This window comes from Eleutherodactylus coqui, chromosome 1 (genome assembly GCF_035609145.1).
Source record: "Eleutherodactylus coqui strain aEleCoq1 chromosome 1, aEleCoq1.hap1, whole genome shotgun sequence".
Lineage (NCBI taxonomy): Eukaryota > Metazoa > Chordata > Amphibia > Anura > Eleutherodactylidae > Eleutherodactylus > Eleutherodactylus coqui.
The window spans coordinates 56,112,743-56,131,297 of NC_089837.1; the positions used below are offsets into that span (position 1 = coordinate 56,112,743).

An 18,555-nucleotide genomic window follows, 5' to 3' on the forward strand; every position below is an offset into this window, starting at 1 on the left:
TCCGCTGTAGCACAGCGGAAAATAGCGTGAAACCGCCTCTACGCCTATCGCGTCACATGCCGCTGCGGTGCGTCACGCGCTCTATTGCCCATGCGCACTGAGGCATCATGCGGGACTCCGGAACCGGAAGTATTGGGGTCTCTTGGGGCCGCCGTGATGGGCTCCGCCCCGGAATTCCATGGCAGAGCCCGTCACAGCCATGTGCAGCCGGCTTTACAGTGTGGGTAATCAGGAGCCTGAAAACATAAATAAGGTAAAACAGAAAAACAAATTCAAATCACGTTTTATTATTTATTAAAAATGTGGATTTTACACCAAGTGTCATTCCCTGATAAACCAAAGGCCGCTGTGTTTGGGGATCTTTCCTGTTTACTCGATCGGTGTAAAATATTGCGCAGTTTTTCAGGATACTCCAAAAAGCTTATAAAAAAAAAAAAAAAAAGGGAATCACCGGCAAAAAGCAGTCCAAAAAACGAAGGGTTTCAAGATTGCTGAACGTTGAGGGTCTCTTCACTGTCTGCCAGCCTTCCCATTCTCAAGGACGTCAGATCTGCAGGAAATGATGAAAAATCAGCAGGTTAACAGTCACATCACACCAGTATTACTGATCCCTAGATCCGCTCCACCCACTTACAATGACCACTACTCCCCCAACCTGGTCAGAAGAAATATATTTTATATATATATATATATATATATATATATATATATATATATATATATATATATATATATATATATATATATACACACACACACACACACACACACACACACACACACGTACGTGCGTACATACAGATGCAAGCGAAAACCTGCAAATATGCGCAAAATAACCACGTATGAGCAGATGCACGCAATGAAAACTTTAGCAGATGCAGCATCTTACCTCGACGAGTTATGTCAGCTTGTGTGCAAGCGAAGCGAAATTCTTCTCAAAACGCGTCCAAACGTCAGGATCATCTCCACACGTAAGTTTGCAAAAAAGCTCACAAATCTCGGGTGGCCGCGTCTCCACACGTAGCGCACAAATCTGCCAAATAAGACAGGTTTCGCCAGGTGGCGTCGCGCAAATCTCAGGTGACGTACTCACCAGACGTAGCGCACAGCGCATTAATCCCAGGTAGGTACTCACCACACAGCGCATAAATCCCAGGTAGGTACTCACCACACGTAGCGCACAGCGCATAAATCCCAGGTAGGTACTCACCACACGTAGCGCACAGCGCATAAATCTCAGGTAGGTACTCAGCACACAGCGCATTAATCTCAGGTAGGTACTCACCACACAGCGCATTAATCTCAGGTAGGTACTCACCACACAGCGCATTAATCTCAGGTAGGTACTCACCACACAGCGCATTAATCTCAGGTAGGTACTCACCACACAGCGCATTAATCTCAGGTAGGTACTCACCACACAGCGCATTAATCTCAGGTAGGTACTCACCACACAGCGCATTAATCTCAGGTAGGTACTCAGCACACAGCGCATTAATCTCAGGTAGGTACTCACCACACAGCGCATTAATCTCAGGTAGGTACTCAGCACACAGCGCATTAATCTCAGGTAGGTACTCAGCACACAGCGCATTAATCTCAGGTAGGTACTCAGCACACAGCGCATTAATCTCAGGTAGGTACTCAGCACACAGCGCATTAATCTCAGGTAGGTACTCAGCACACAGCGCATCAATCTCAGGTAGGTACTCAGCACACAGCGCATTAATCTCAGGTAGGTACTCACCACACAGCGCATTAATCTCAGGTAGGTACTCACCACACAGCGCATCAATCTCAGGTAGGTACTCACCACACAGCGCATCAATCTCAGGTAGGTACTCACCACACAGCGCATCAATCTCAGGTAGGTACTCACCACACAGCGCATCAATCTCAGGTAGGTACTCACCACACACAGCGCATCAATCTCAGGTAGGTACTCACCACACAGGGCATCAATCTCAGGTAGGTACTCACCACACAGCGCATTAATCTCAGGTAGGTACTCACCACACAGCGCATCAATCTCAGGTAGGTACTCAGCACACAGCGCATCAATCTCAGGTAGGTACTCACCACACATAGCAGCACAGCGCATTAATCTCAGGTAGGTACTCACCACACAGCGCATTAATCTCAGGTAGGTACTCACCACACACAGCGCATCAATCTCAGGTAGGTACTCCCCACACAGCGCATCAATCTCAGGTAGGTACTCACCACACAGCGCATCAATCTCAGGTAGGTACTCAGCACACAGAGCATTAATCTCAGGTAGGTACTCAGCACACAGCGCATCAATCTCAGGTAGGTACTCACCACACAGCGCATCAATCTCAGGTAGGTACTCACCACACACAGCGCATCAATCTCAGGTAGGTACTCACCACACACAGCGCATCAATCTCAGGTAGGTACTCACCACACACAGCGCATCAATCTCAGGTAGGTACTCACCACACAGCGCATCAATCTCAGGTAGGTACTCAGCACACAGCGCATCAATCTCAGGTAGGTACTCACCACACAGCGCATTAATCTCAGGTAGGTACTCAGCACACAGCGCATTAATCTCAGGTAGGTACTCAGCACACAGCGCATTAATCTCAGGTAGGTACTCACCACACAGCGCATTAATCTCAGGTAGGTACTCACCACACAGCGCATCAATCTCAGGTAGGTACTCACCACACAGCGCATCAATCTCAGGTAGGTACTCACCACACACAGCGCATCAATCTCAGGTAGGTACTCACCACACACAGCGCATCAATCTCAGGTAGGTACTCACCACACACAGCGCATCAATCTCAGGTAGGTACTCACCACACAGCGCATTAATCTCAGGTAGGTACTCACCACACACAGCGCATCAATCTCAGGTAGGTACTCACCACACACAGCGCATCAATCTCAGGTAGGTACTCAGCACACAGCGCATCAATCTCAGGTAGGTACTCACCACACAGCGCATTAATCCCAGGTAGGTACTCACCACACAGCGCATTAATCTCAGGTAGGTACTCACCACACAGCGCATTAATCTCAGGTAGGTACTCAGCACACAGCGCATCAATCTCAGGTAGGTACTCACCACACAGCGCATCAATCTCAGGTAGGTACTCACCACACAGCGCATTAATCTCAGGTAGGTACTCAGCACACAGCGCATCAATCTCAGGTAGGTACTCACCACACAGCGCATTAATCCCAGGTAGGTACTCACCACACAGCGCATTAATCCCAGGTAGGTACTCACCACACAGCGCATTAATCTCAGGTAGGTACTCAGCACACAGCGCATTAATCTCAGGTAGGTACTCAGCACACAGCGCATCAATCTCAGGTAGGTACTCACCACACAGCGCATTAATCCCAGGTAGGTACTCACCACACAGCGCATTAATCTCAGGTAGGTACTCAGCACACAGCGCATTAATCTCAGGTAGGTACTCACCACACACGGCGCAGAAATCTTCCTCTCCTACGTTGTAAGTAGTATAAAAGGCTCCAACCATCAGCTTCCTCTGTAGATGCCAGCGCTCGGAATTCGCGGGCAAATTCAAGTATCGGTGACGTCACCGGTCACGTGAGGCGCGGGCACAGCTCTCATCGTGCACGGCAGCTGAACTGTACTGCTCGTGCACAATGGGAAGTCACATGGTGCCGATTCCAGCCACCTCATTGGCTGGAATCGGCAGCAGGAATAACTGAAGCGTAAACTACTAATATGCCTCCTGGCGACCACTGACCTGCCGGCCGACATGGCGGTGTATGAGAGAGCGGCACCGCAGCATCACAGAGCCCGGGGCGGGCTGTAGGAAGTGTCTCACCGGCTTCCTGTGCCGCTGTGTATGCGCAGTGCTATCTGACTATAGAAGTACAGACCCAGTACAGCAGCCACGTTCCCCCCGCCGCCGAGCTCTGCAGCCTGTTGGGGGTTATGGGGAATACAAGGGAGCTGCGTGTGACGGCGGAGAGCCTAAGAGCAGACAGCATTAGAGAAGGGGGCCAGTCATGAGCCGACCGGCTGTGTTAGGACAGTAATCAGCAGCATGGAGTCCGCGCCTGAAAAACCGTACAAACTGCGACCGTGCTGGAAACCGCGACCGACTGCTGCAAAACTGCGTGCAGATTGTCGGCCTCCCGTTCTATCTCACCGTCTGAACGCTCTTGGTCTCGGTTTCACAGACGTTTGTGGGTTTCGGATGTGTAAATACATTGTGTGTTCCGTCCGTCACGGCGGGTCGTTCTGCGAGTAAATACACTGAGTATTAATGAGCGCAATAACATAAGCCTAGGGCCCATTGAATAAAGACGCCGCTGTCCTTCATTCTGCATATCTGCTCTGTCCCATTCACCTCAGTGGCCTGTAGCGTTATCCGCCGGCTGACCGCGCTGCTTCTTTTACGCGACCGAACCTCACATGAAAAATACGTACGTGAACGACCTCGTTGAAATCAATGGGTTCTATTCACTGCGTATTACCCTCCGCAAATACGCTCGTGTGAACGAGCCCTTGTGCGCCCTGCACACAAGCGTATTTGTGCACGCCGAGCGATGCGTATTTATGGAATGAATGATGCTTTTTTGCGCGCACATTACAGTAGTTCACTCTTAGTATTTGCGTCCGTAAGGCATATTCATTCGCAAGCGGCAAACTAAGACGCACGGATTGAAATGGCCGGTTAGTCTAATGATACATCCAGATGTCTTCTTTTTTCTGCACAATTGCGCCGTGTTTCACGCATCTCAGCATACTGCACGCACATTTGCACTCTTCCTTGGGGACTGGGTGCGCAAATAAACGGAAAATAGAGCATACTGCATTTTTTTTTTGCATGACCGAAGTGTGCAGGTAAATACGCCCATGTAAACAAACCCATTGAAATCAATCGGTTTTACATTCTTCATATAGCATGCGCAGATAAGTGGATAACAATTGCGATTTCCACGAGCGGAAATAAAATCTCAGCGTGTTCTACTTCTGTGCAGATTCTGCACGGACGGCTTCCGTTGAAGTCAATGTAAGCCGTTGGACCCACGACCAGGGATGAGCGAGCGTACTCAGAAAAGCACTACTCGCTCGAGTAATTTGCTTTATCCGAGTATCGCTGTGCTCGTCCCTGAAGATTCGGGTGCCGGCACGGAGCGGGGAGCTGCAGGGGAGAGCGGGGAGGAACGGAGGGGAGATCTTTCTTTCCCTCTCTCCTGCCCGCTCTCCCCTGCTCCCCGCTGCGACTCACCTGTCAGCCGCAGCGGCACCCGAATCTTCAGACCCGAGCACAGCGATACTCGGATAAAGCCAATTACTCGAGCGAGTAGTGCTTATCCGAGTACGCTCGCTCATCTCTACCCACGACCCATTGACATTGCGGATAGGTTGCAGGTACCCACGTCAGGGCTGGATTCTGCTGTGGGCTCCCGCATGCGGAATCCGACCCATCCGTGTGAGACCGGCCTTACACGGAGCAATTGTTCGCGATCGCTGAAGCGCACACCTCCCTGCAATTTTAATATAATCCTTGAAAGACAAACGATCGACTGTTTACCCCCAACGATAATTAATCAACTAGTGACTATTTTTAGGTGAGCTGTAATGAAGTTGTGGTGCAGAGTGTAAGCTCTCACCTACGACCTGAAGGGTTGCACGTTCAATCCCTGCGTGAGTCAGGTAGCCGGCTCAAGGTTGACTCAGCCTTCCATCCTTCCGAGGTCGGTAAAATGAGAACCCAGCTTGGTGGGGGGTAATAATTACCTGAAAGCGCTGCGGAATAAGTTGGCGCTATACAAATACCAAGATTTATTTTATTTATGAAGTAATTAGCATCTCTTGTCACCCTATTGGTAGTCGTGTTCGTATATTGTTCGGGCTATAGTTTTATGTAATGCCGCCACTATGTGACGCCCGAGTTGTTCTCCGACATGTATCACAGAAGTGAAGAAATAACAGTCGTGCAAAAATTTACAGGGTTTCGCCATTTGGTGCAAAACGCTATTACTTATGTATGACGGCCCCGAGTCGAACAAGTGTGTCTACAATGTATTGCGTTAGGCTGGATTCAGACGACCGTATATCGGCTCGGTTTTCACGCCCAGCTGGTATTTGTCGTCTCTCTCTGCAGGGGGGGAGGCTGGAAGAGCCAGGAGCAGTGCTCTAAACTCCCGCCCCCTCTCTGCCTGCTCTCCGCCCCACTGCACTATTTTCAATGAGGGGAGGCTGGATGGGGGCGGAGCTAATTCCCAGGAATTTAGCCCCGCCCCCATCCAGCCTCCCCTCATTGAAAATAGTGCAGAGGGGCGGGAACTCAGAGCACTGCTCCCGACTCTTCCACCATCCTTCCCCTGCAGACAGAGACGCTGTATATCGGCCGGCGTGAATTCCCGGCCGATATACGGTCATCTGAAACAGCCATAAGGGCTTATTCACACATCTGTATATCAGCTGGGTATTTACGCCCGGCCGATATACGGTGTCCCTTTCTGCAGGGGGAAGAGGCGGGCCGGGAGCAGTGCTCTGAGCTCCTGCCACTATTTGCAATGGGAGGGGACGGGTGGAACCTAGCTCTGCCCCGCACCTCTCATTGTAAACAGCAGAGAGGACGGGAGCTCAGTGCACTGCGCCCAGCCTGGCCCGCCTCCACCCCCTGCAGAAAGGGACACTGTATATCGGCCGGACGTGAAAACCCGGCCGACATACGGACATGTGAATAAGCCCTCAAAAATAATTAATAAAAGTTTTCCAATACATTATATGTACTCAAAATGGTACCAATAAAAACTACATTGCATCACACTAAAAATAAGCCCTCATAGGCCGCCTGCACACGGGCGGAAATCCTGCGGCGGGATTTCCGCCACTGAAAGTTTGCATAGGAGTGCATTACAATACGCACTCCTATGCAGACGGCCGCGGTTTGGCCGCGCGAAATCTCGCGTGGCAAACAAACCGCAGCATGTCCTATTTTTGTGCGGGGCACGCACTCACCCGGCCGCCGGCTCCGGTCTGCGAATGCGCCGCAGCCGGCACATGAAAGAGCCGGGGCCGCCAGGCGCGGGTGAGTACGCGCTCGTCCCTGCAGGCTTTCGGGTCGGGTCCCGCGGCGAGAATTCTCGCTGCCGGATCCGACCCGCTCGTCTGCAGGCGGCCATACAGCTTTATTGACAGAAAAATAAAAGTTATGGCTTTTGCAAAGTGGAGATGAGAATCCCCAAAACATCGTTGCGTCCTGACTCCTTATGACCAAAATAGGCCACGTCATTAAGGGGTATGCCCATCTTGGGAATCCTATTTTAATGTGTTGGAAATCGCAGAACCATGCACTCATCAATAAGATGTCTGTTTCCGAAATGCTCCGTTCTCCAGATATAGCAGATATTGATTCCTCTGGTTGTTTACTGCTTGTTGCCAGGGAAACAGACCACCTCTTGTATGGAAAGAAATAGCAGAGCACAATGGTAGCTGGTGGCCGTGTTAAAAGCCAGTGGGCATGTGCTCCATGGGCGTTGCGTCTTAACGAAGCAGATTTCTGCCACGGGAGAACATTAAAGTCACCATGATTTTCCACTATAAACCTATCATTCTGATAGGTTCATTGCGACGGATTTCCGCTCGTGTACATCGGGCTGCACTTTCCATAGTTACCCTGTGGAAAATGTTTCATGCGTTACCCGCGTGCGGATAATTGCCGCAGGTAACGCAATGAAATATCGCCCGTGGACAGGAGGCCTTAGATGAAAGAAGTGCGCAAGAGGCGGCCTCCCCTGCTATTTCTTTCTATAGAAGAGCTGGTCTGTTTTCATGGCAACAAGCAGTAAACAACCAGACGGCAGAGGAATCGAGATCTGCAATATCCGAGGAACGGAGCATTTTGGAGACTGACGTCTTATGGGTGAGTGGATTGTTTTATGATTTTTAAAACAATGAAGATTCCTGAGATGGGAATACCTCTTTAATTATAGTGAAACCATGCAGACCTCCTGCATATATTTACCACCCCACCCCTGCCACTGATACAGAAAAGTGTCAGTGATTTCTGTCAGGTGCAACATGATCTAGCACAGCAGCAATGTTGAAGAATATGATTCCCGCAACACTAAAATCCCATATTGGCGTACCACATTGCCCTTTGTGTCATGCACCGCTAGTTCTTTAACAGCGTGACTTTAGGTCAGCTAGTTTTTGGTTCAACATGTGAGTTAAGGCCCATTTACACAAGCAGATAATTGCCTAAATGACAGTTTGAGGCTGCATTCACATAAACGTATATCGGCTCGGTTTTCACGCCGAGCCGATATACTGTACGTTGTTCTCGTGTGCAGGGGGGGGGGGGAGGATGGAAGACCCAGGAGCAGGAACTGAGCTCCCACCTCCTCTCCGCCCCTCTGCACTATTTGCAATGAAAGGAGGTGGGGCGGGGCTAAGTTTTGAGAATTAGCCCCGCCCCACCTCTCCCCATTGCACATAGTGCAGAGGGGTAGAGAGGAGGCAGAGAGGGGGCGGGAGCTCAGTTCCTGCTCCTGGCTCTTCCATCCTCCCCCCCCTGCACACGAGGACAATGTATATCGGCTCGGCGTGAAAACCGAGCCGATATACGTTCGTGGAAATGAACCCTGAGCTACAGCTTTGAGCGATTATTTTGCATCAAAAATAATTGGTATTTAAGTAGCTTCTCAGCTACTTAAATGCCAATTATGTATGTTAATGAAGCCTTCACTGAGGACAGGCTAATAGCCTGAGGCTATTAGCTGTGCTCAGATTCTTTGTTCTATACAAAAAATGCCATCAGCACTCCCCTATGGAGAACAACTGATAAAAAGGATCATTAAAATCAAGTCAGCAAAAAGAGCCCGAAACGCGGGTGCCCTGCACCCATTTACACGTACCCATTATCACTAAAACGATCGCCGATTTATATATATATAAAGCGATAATCGTCCAGCTAAATCCTGCAGCTAAATCTACAACTTCCTGCTATTTCTCACATTTTCCATTTACATATCCCACAGGATGAATTGTGTAATACTGACGGTGAATCACAGAGACGATGACACATGGGAGAGATGGCAGCTTACCCGTTTAACAGGATTTCAGGTATTTTCTATCATCTCCCACCTACATATACGCATACAGAAGGTTCTACATAATAAAAGTGTTCGAATTGCGGATGGGCGTGGATTTGTAGATAGTTTGCAGGTTTCTAGGAGACCAGATAACGAAATGAATAAAAGGAAGCAGGAATGCGGGGAAAGATAGTGCAGGAGAAATTATTTCTGAGCTGCACACACCATTATCCAGTGCAGTAGCAGTGGTAAATGGTATTCGATACGGGCAGGTCCATTGCTCTCAGCATCGGACACGACTCTTCAAAAAAAAGTAGTATACACCTGCCAAGCCAAGAGAGCTGTATCCCGTTCTGAAGGCATGGTTCTAAGAGCAAATGCAGCGGCTCTCACCACAACAAAAAACACATAAGAGAATGTCGTTTGGGGTCGTTTGCCTTCACATATAAGGGTTGGGCAACTTTCCAAAGTGCTTGCAATTTTTTTCCTGCGCGGATGATACGCTGTACATCCATGTGGAAAACCGTTCACTTTCACGATTGTCAATAATTCATTTCCGCAATGAATCACAGCTCTTCCGCAGTGGAAATCTGTTCACGGAATCCGATCTGTTCGTGTGCAGGCGGCCTTACATTAGGCATCTTCTCCATGGGGGCTTACAATCTATATTTGTGTGGTTTCACATTTGCGCTTAGGCGGTCCGCTTTCCTACTGTTTGAGAACCAGGAAAGGGGAATCCCCAGAAGCGAACGGCTCCATTTCTGGACGGAATCGAAACAGCGATGAATGGACCCCTTTGACTATATTGGGGTCCGTTTGCTTTCCGCCCAGCTGTTGGAGGGAAGAAAAACTGCTGCATGCATTGCTTTTTATTCTGGTACTTTGAGCCAGATCTGTGACGGAACCTCCAACCGGCCTTTGCCTATTACTATGGTTTTAGCGTGTGGGAAAAAACCACGCAAACATGGATAGAACGTGTAAGCTCAATGCAGATATTGCCTTTAGTTGTATTTGAACCCAAGACCCCAGCACTGAAAGGCAACAGTGCTAACATATTTACCATGCTGCAATTTTTTGCAAGTGGTAGTCTGGTGTTGTGATGGAGGGCAAGTGGGGTCAGTACTTTGTATAGTACATGTAGATGATGCGGGGCAGCCCTCCTGATCTAATAGTATGACTGATATGGTGTTAGCGTGGTGCATTACATGTAACCATGGGATTGACACTTATAAAAGCCATATCTGTCTATAATTAGTATACAAAACGTATATCCACAAATATTGGTGAAACATTTTTTCTTACATGTTAAAACTATAAAAGTAAAACGGTCAATTACCACATCTCTAATGCTGCATGTAGACGGAATGATTATCATTCAAACAAGCGAAAGTGAATGAATATAGTTCAGTCTAAACCAGGCCAACGACTGAACGATGAATGAGAATTCTTCACTTCTCATTCAGTATCAGCCGGCATAAAAATCATTGTTGGCTCATATACTTGTTGTTGCATTAAAGCACTGATCATTCAGTGTTTCACATAGGCACCTCCTGGATGACACGTGCCCATGTGCATAGTAACCATGCCTTTTAAATTGACACTATGTGACATTTTCCTGACATGCAGGCGGATCCTACTGTAACCACTGGTTGGATTACCGAGCTGCTGTTTTAGGCCTTTCTTTACCAAATTAGATGAGAGCAAACAATGTGGTTGTATCCTGCTTTTTTAGCAAAAAGTTTGTTTGTATGGCTTGAGGGCTATATAAGCGAATGTGTGATCCAGGAGGTGCCTGGTACAAAATGATCACTTCTTCATACAAGAAATCCCCTGAAATGTGTGGCCTGTTACTAGGTTGGACTCTCAGTACTTAATGTTGCACTCCCGGAGAACCTCTTCAAGACTTGACAATTATATACAGGAATCCTAAGTACTCCTTCCCAGTCGGAGAAGTGAAAGAGACTGTCCGTAACAACCAAGAACAGAGTGTCGAGGTAATAGTGAGGGTCCTAATAGTCACCTATCATAATATTATAACCAATCTAATTGACAGGTCATAAAAGTAACCAAAGGTATTGTCATGGGACAGAGACCCTTTAAATTAATAACACAGATTAAAGGGTTGTCTAAGGACAAGCAGATATGCCAGCATTGTGGAATCAGTGGGAGTCTGACCACTACGGCCCCCCGCTAGTTGGTAGAACAAGGTGGCAGCGGTGCTAAGAAAGAAAAACAACACCGTCCTTCAACAAAGTAAGTTGCTTTCTCTTTTAGGTATGAAGCTATATACTTCAGCCATACTGATTATCTATCTACACTCCACCACCGGCTGTCCGCACATGCTAGGAGTTGTGGTCACAACAGATATCCTGACGATCTACACATAGATATACATCAAAGTTTTTGTTCCCAAACCTTGGCAACAGAGTTGGCAGGGACTCACCTCCCAGCTGTAATCCTGGCTGGGCTCCCTCACCGCTGAGGCAGCAGCATTGTGCTGTGAGCCTCCAGCTGACTCAGGCAGGGCTTGCGCTGTGCACTAGAGGGGAGGTTACAGCTTCTTTCCTGACTTTTTTCATCAGTCACGGGGGAGGGAATACAATTCTTTTTTCTTCCTTGAAGTTCATTCCAGATCAGGATGTTAATTACTGGGGTATAAGTCATGTCAGTAGACTATCCATACACCTACGTCTAAGAGTATACAACATACCACAGGTTAGGGGATAACTTGCTGATTGGTGGGGTCTCACCACTGAGACTTCGCTGATCTGCAGAATAGGAATCCTATGTCCCGTTCTGCTTGCCACTGCGGAGGTCACTTCTCCCCCCACAGTGACGTCAGCATGAAGGGAGCGCTAGCCAAACATGCGCGGTCAGCGCTCCATTAATTTCAGTGGTGCTGACGGAATTACCCAAGTGGGTACCGCTCGGGTATCTCCGTAGTCCCATTAAAAAGTAAACGGAGCCCTAGTGTGCTTGTACGATCAGTGCTGTACTCAGTATTCTCCTCAGTGTGGGGGTGTAGTAAACCTGCAGTGAGGAGGATGGGGTCATGGGACCTCTGTTCTTGAGATCGGTGGGGGTTTCAACAGTAAGACCCCACTTATCAGCAAGTTATCCCCTGTCCTGTGGTTAGAGCATCATTTGTAATCTTGTACAACCCCTATACGTGGGGTGAGATATGCGTAGCATTTGGATGGAAGAAATTGAACAGACCATAATTTTGGATCTATTTAGATTGAAAAACCAAAATGGTGTTCGAGGGTGGACGTTCACTTTAAGGAAACAACTATACAGAAACTTGGTTGCAATAATGAGAACATCCTCTGGTGAACTATGTCCTACTTGTGACATACTACTATGACACAATCATTCTTTACAGTTAAGGCACGGTTCAGCTGCGCTCTGCGTTGCACTGCTGAGTCTGCTTAGTCATAGCAAGTTCATACAGTTTGTGAGTTACTCAGACAGTGTGACCCAAGGATTAATATTTTCCATGGCTGGATCACCTTGTTATTCTATTAAATTCTGGGGGCAGATGTTTTGATGTTAGATGTAGTACTTATCTAATAGGAGGTACTCATGAAAGTAGAAACAGGCATTGTTTAGAGGTCCCACAGACTAATAACAGTGGTGACACAGTTCAGGGGTCCCTTAGTGCAGGAAAGGTAAACCGAGTGATGGTACAATACAGGGATAATAGACTCCAAGAACATATGTAAAAGCTCATGGTCCCTGGTGTAAAGGTTTGGCTGGAACCCCCCCCCCCCCCCCCCTCCCACACACACAGGTCCCAATGCAGTTGGTTTGACCTTCCCAGAAAATAAGTTATAGATTGCAGTTAGCAAGTCAATAAGACAACTATTCTAAGGCAATAGACTTAGAGTGGCTCAGCTCAGTCTCCCCACACAATAATAATTCTTCCATTGTTACCACTACAAAATAATAGCTCCTTTGTATATCACAGTAAGTGCTCCCATTTGTGGTTTCACACGGTAATCATATCCACTTTGTGCTCCAAAGAAATAAGCCCCTGCTATGCCCGACGAGGTAATGGTGGTGCCACCTGTGCATGCCTCCCAAGTAATAGTGGTTCCGCTGTGTGCCACCCTGTCCCACACCTTTAATCTTTTCCTCACATTGCACAGCACGGTGATGGCACACAACAATGTGTGCAGGATGCATCCTCCGCCTCTGTGCCCTCAACTCCAGTGTTTCAGAGTGCTAGAGGAACTGAAGGTGAGAAGGCAGGAGGATGCAGCCTGCATATACTACCATTCACCAGTGCCATGCTGTGCAAGAAGAGGAAAAGATTAAAGATGCTAAGGTACAGCGTGGCGAAGGTCACAACTGCAACCCCTTTAGCAGTGATGGCGAACCTTTTAGAGACTGAGTGCCCAAACTGCAACCCAAAACCCACTTATTTATTGCAAAGTGTCAATATATTTCCATCAAGTCTGCTCATCAAGATATGACATATGTCCATATGAGTGTATCCATCTACACATATTGTATCATACAGGTAATGACTGCCAATCAAAAGCTGACGATACAAAGATAAATCCCAAGAAGGCTAGAACACGAATAAAACTAAAGTTTCTTCATTGAGACGTCGATGAAACTACATTTCTGTGTTTCCAGTGATGAGATATTCCTGGACATTCACGCTGGATGTTTCACCAGGAGTCTTCCATCATATGTGTATCCCATCGTCCGCAGTACCTTTCTTCCACAGTCCTTATTTCCTGGTCAAATCGTTCACCCTGTTCATCACTTACATCACCAAGACAATCTGGAAATCCATCCAAAATGACTGCAGGTCCTGCAATCTGATGTTCATGTTACACCCAAAGCTGGGTTCACACTGGATGGATTTGCCGTGGATATTCCGTTCGGACTTTCGCCGTGGCCAATCCACTTGCGGCCGCTAATCCCGGGATTAGCTAGCCATGTGGACAAGATTTCTCAGAAATCTCTTCCACATAGGACGGCGCATCCGCCGCGGCAAAGCCAGCAGCAGCCAGCGCTGCGGCGTGGATTCGCCAGCCGCAGCGTGTTAATTTTTTCTTTTCTTCCTCTGTGGCCGAGCTCTCCTCTATGGGAGCACCGGCTGCAGCGGAAGAGTGTGTGGCCAATTTTGAAGCGGCGGATTTCCGGTGGAAAACTTGCAATTTTTCGCTGCCGCCAAACCGCGAGATTTTCGCCTGAAATCCGTCCAGTGAGAACCCAGCCCAAGTGTTGATAAACAGAAGCCAGCATATTCTCCACAAGTTCACCAGGGTTTATGGCCTTGTAGTTCCCAAGGAAATGCCTTACAACCATACAAATCAACGGCTGCGCACGCCTCAGAGTTGTCCACTGAACCTTGGAAATGCTGGTCTTTCGTAAATTTCATTTGTGGTCCATTGAGTTTACCTGCTTTTAGCTTCTCCATGCTCATCGCAGAAAATCTACATTTGCAGCTAAAACGCACTCCATTTCTCTTCAGTGTTTTTACCAAGTTTGCTGTGCAGTGGTGGCGATATGTACCATATGTACTAATAGTAAGCAAATGCTGACGGGAAGATAGAGTAAATGTACCAAAAATAGATAAGGAGATCAGTAATATTTCAAAAACTAGAGCTTCTAGAAGAAAATGGATGGTATTTTCAGAATGAGCGGCACAAAAGTACCCAGAATAAGGCCTAAAATTCCAGGTACCATGAAAAAAACTTTTTTTTTCTTCCCCAGTGTTATCAACACAGCAATGTCACAGTTAAGAGATAATAAACACAGTGATATCACACAACATGTGGTTGTTATATCTGATCTACATGCTGTATCCTGATTTCTACAAAATGTTTACCACATAAAATTCGTTATCTGCGTCTTGTGCAACTTCACTTCAAGTTCCAGACATAATACCATATAGCAAGGCCTTCTGTAGTCCTTACTAGCCAGGGGTGCACCTAAAGGCTTGGTGCAACAGTTTTTCTTTGGCACCCCCCTTGTGCAACTTCTCTTCATGGCTGCCAGTTACGGTCTGCCTGGAACCCTTCACTGCATTCCTGTGTCTCTTAAATGGCCCAGTGATACAGTACCAGCAGCCAGGGATGTTACTATGGTCTTTAAATATTAGCCAACAGCATTTGGGTGGGTAGCTAGAACATATGCTTATCTGATCATCTAATCTATGATTTGTGGTACTCATTTTTTTTCTCTTGACATACTGCAACTACCTAAGTAAAAAGAATTTACTCGGTCATTTCTCATTATAGGGATAATTAATAGAGATATCACAGTATAAGGATAATACAGTGATGTCAGTACAGAAACAACAAATATAGTGATCTCACAGTAAAACATAATGTGCACAGTGATGTCACAGTGCAGAGATATAAATACAGTGATGTCACAGGACATAAATAATAAATACAGTGATGTCAGTACAGAAACACTAAATACATTCATGTTACAGTAAATCAAAATGTACACAGTAATGGCACAGTGCAGGTATGGTAAATACAGGGATGTCACAGTACAGAAACAATAAATACAGTCATGTTACAGTAAAGCAGAATATACACAGGGATGTCACAGTACAGAAACAATAAATACAGTCATGTTACAGTAAAGCAGAATATACACAGTGATGGCACAGTACAGAAATAATACAGTAATGTGACAGTGCGGGGATAATTACAGTGATGTCACAGTACAGAAGCAATTAACAAAGTGATGATGCAGTAAATGTGCACAGTAATGGCGTAGAGGCATAATGACCCCAGTGATATCACAGTACTGACTACTGTAGGGTACCATTATTTTTATATGCTTATGTGCGTATTTAGCAATCATTTGTACTCCAATTCTTAAGTGAGAGTTGCAGTCTATATATATATATGTGTGTGTGTGTGTGTGTGTGTGTGTGTGTATATCTATATATATAAAGACGAAAGCCCTGACTGACTGACTCGCCAAAAGTTCTCCAACTTCCCGATGTCGTAGAAACATGGATTTTGGCACAAGCATACATTATCTCCAAAATAGGAAAAGTAATTGGGTCCCAACTCGATTATTCAATTCTAGCGCAAAAAAATTAGCATCGAAATTTAACGCACGGAATCTAAATCACTCACTTCCCAGTGTCATAGAAACTTAAAATTTGGCACGGGCTTTGATTATGTCTTAAATAGTAAAAGTTAATAGGTCCCAACTTGATTATTCAATTCTATGCGCAAAAGAATTAGCGTCCAAATTTTACATACGGAATGTAATTTTCTCACTTTCCGGTGTCATAGAAACGTGAAATTTGGCACGAGCATTGATTATGTCATAAATAGGAAAAGCTAATGAGTCCCAACTCAATTATTTAATACTATGCGCAAAAGAATTAGCGTCCACATTTTACGTACGGAATGTATTTTTCTCACTTTCCGATATCATAGAAACGTGAAATTTGGCAGGAGCATTGATTATGTCTAGAGATGAGCGAGCTTACTCGGCCACACCCCTTTTTTGCCCGAGCGCCGCGATTTTAGAGTACTTCCGTACTCGGGTGAAAAGATTCGGGGGGGCGCCGTGGGTGAGTAGGGGGTTGCAGCGGGGAGTGGGGGGCAGAGGGAGAGAGAGAGGGCTCCCCCCTGTTCCCCGCTGCTACCCCCCGCTCCGCCACTCCTTCCCCCGCCCCCCGGCGCCCCCCGAATCTTTTCACCCGAGTACAGAAGTACTCGAAAATCGCGGTGCTCGATCGAGTAATTACTCAAAACGAGTATACTCGCTTATCTCTAATTATGTCATAAATAGGTAAAGCTAATGGGTCCCAACTCGATTATTCAATTCTATGCGCAAAAGAACTAGCGTCCAAATTTAACGTACGGAATCTAATTCTCTCACTTCTTGGTGTCATAGAAACATGAAATTTGGCACGAGCATTGATTATGTCATAAATAGGAAAAGCTAATGGGTCCCAACTCCATTATTCAATTCTATGCGCAAAAGAATTAGCGTCCAAATTTTACGTGCGGAATGTAATTTTTTCACTTTCTGGTGTCATAGAAACATGAAATTTGGCACAAGCATTGATTGTGTCATAAATATGAAAAGCTAATGGGTCCCAACTCGATTATTCAATTCTATGCGCAAAAGAATTAGCGTCCAAATTTTACGTATGAAATCTAATTCTCTCACTTCCTGATGTCATTTTATATGAAGGAAACGTCGCATGGTTACCTCCCCGTGGTGTTTCCTGGGTAACGCAGAGAACTATGCAAAATGGTGAACATATGTTTTTCCTCAGTATCTCTAAAGTAACCACGACTTCATAAGATTTTCCGTGTGAACACCAGATAAACACCAGTACCAAATTAACTCGGGCGAAGCCGGGTATATCAGCTAGTGTATATATATATATATATATATATATATATATATATATATATATAACACATATATATATTACACATACAGTGCATACATAAACACTGAGCCACATGCACATGGGACTTTCAGGAGATTTTTATGCAATAGATGTGCAACAAGTACAGTATATTAATAAGAACTCATGGAATAAAAAAAAATGGTTGTACACGAAGCGGTAGACAAGTGTCAGTGAAGTCACACATAAGTTGACAATTTGAGATGAGCGTGCACGGTCGTTTAGGGCTGCTACTCGGTTGAGTAGCAGTCTTATCGAGTAACTGTGTACTCGCCTGAGCAGCGTGGAGAGGGAGGGAGTGGGGAGGAGAGTGAGAGAAATCTCTTTCTCTCTCTCCCCCTCGGCTGGCCCCCGACGCCCCTCCGCATGCTACTCGGGCGAGTACACAATTATTCGATAAGACTGCTACTCGAACGAGTAGCAGCCTTAAACGAGTGTGCTCGCTCATCTCTATTGGCAATGTTTCTGACAGGGTACAAAAGTCTGTGTGTAGCCACAAACTTAAACGTGAACTTCCCCTTTAAGTTCCTGAATTAGGCCTCCTTCCCACGAACGGATTTCCGCCGCGTAATTCGCGGCGAAAATCCGCTGCGTTGCCCGCTGCTATTAGGTTCTATTGAACCTAATAGCACAATGCTCACGATGCGTAATTCCACCGCGGAATTACGCACCGCGATTTCTCCCGTCCTCACCCGCAGCATGCTCTATTTTCTGCGGGTGAGGACGGGCTGTACGCACTGACGGCTTCCATTGCAGTCAATGGAAGCCGTCCGTTCACGCTATCTCCCGCTGTAACCAGCGGGAGATAGCGTGAAAAAACGCTTTCCCGCCCACCGCCGCGCGTCATCTGACGCCAAATGACGCGGCCGGCCGCGTCACGTGACGCGGCCGGCCGCGTCACGTGACACGCTCGGTGACGCGGCGGTGGTGGGCGGTGACGGGCGGTGACGCGCGGCGGTGGGCGGGGAAGCGATTTCACGCTATCTCCCGCAGGTAAGTATAGGGGCTCTGGGGGGCGCCGTGACGGGCTTCACAGCGGAATATTACGCTGCGGAGCCCGTCACGCTCGTGGG

General features: G+C 46.9%; 1 protein-coding gene and 1 long non-coding RNA gene across 4 annotated transcripts in view; both read right to left on the minus strand.

Annotated features, from left to right (window-relative positions):
* The window catches only part of PLA2G7 (phospholipase A2 group VII), a 77,938-nt gene extending 66,321 nt beyond the window's left edge, over window positions 1–11,617 (minus strand). Inside the window, exon 1 of one of the 3 annotated variants that reach the window (XM_066596374.1) lies at window positions 11,510–11,617. Coding sequence is in view for 1 of the 3 variants with exons in the window: in XM_066596366.1 (XP_066452463.1) it covers window positions 3,756–3,800 (45 nt within the window). In the remaining 2 variants the exon portion in view is untranslated. The other 2 variants (XM_066596383.1, XM_066596366.1) reach the window with 2 other exon arrangements.
* Window positions 288–3,731, minus strand: LOC136621130 (uncharacterized). The gene is made up of 3 exons (XR_010791217.1): window positions 3,461–3,731; window positions 890–1,033; window positions 288–550 (listed from the first exon to the last, which is right to left on the minus strand). It is a non-coding gene; the product is annotated as an uncharacterized lncRNA (long non-coding RNA).
* Window positions 11,618–18,555: the final 6,938 nt, after the last annotated feature.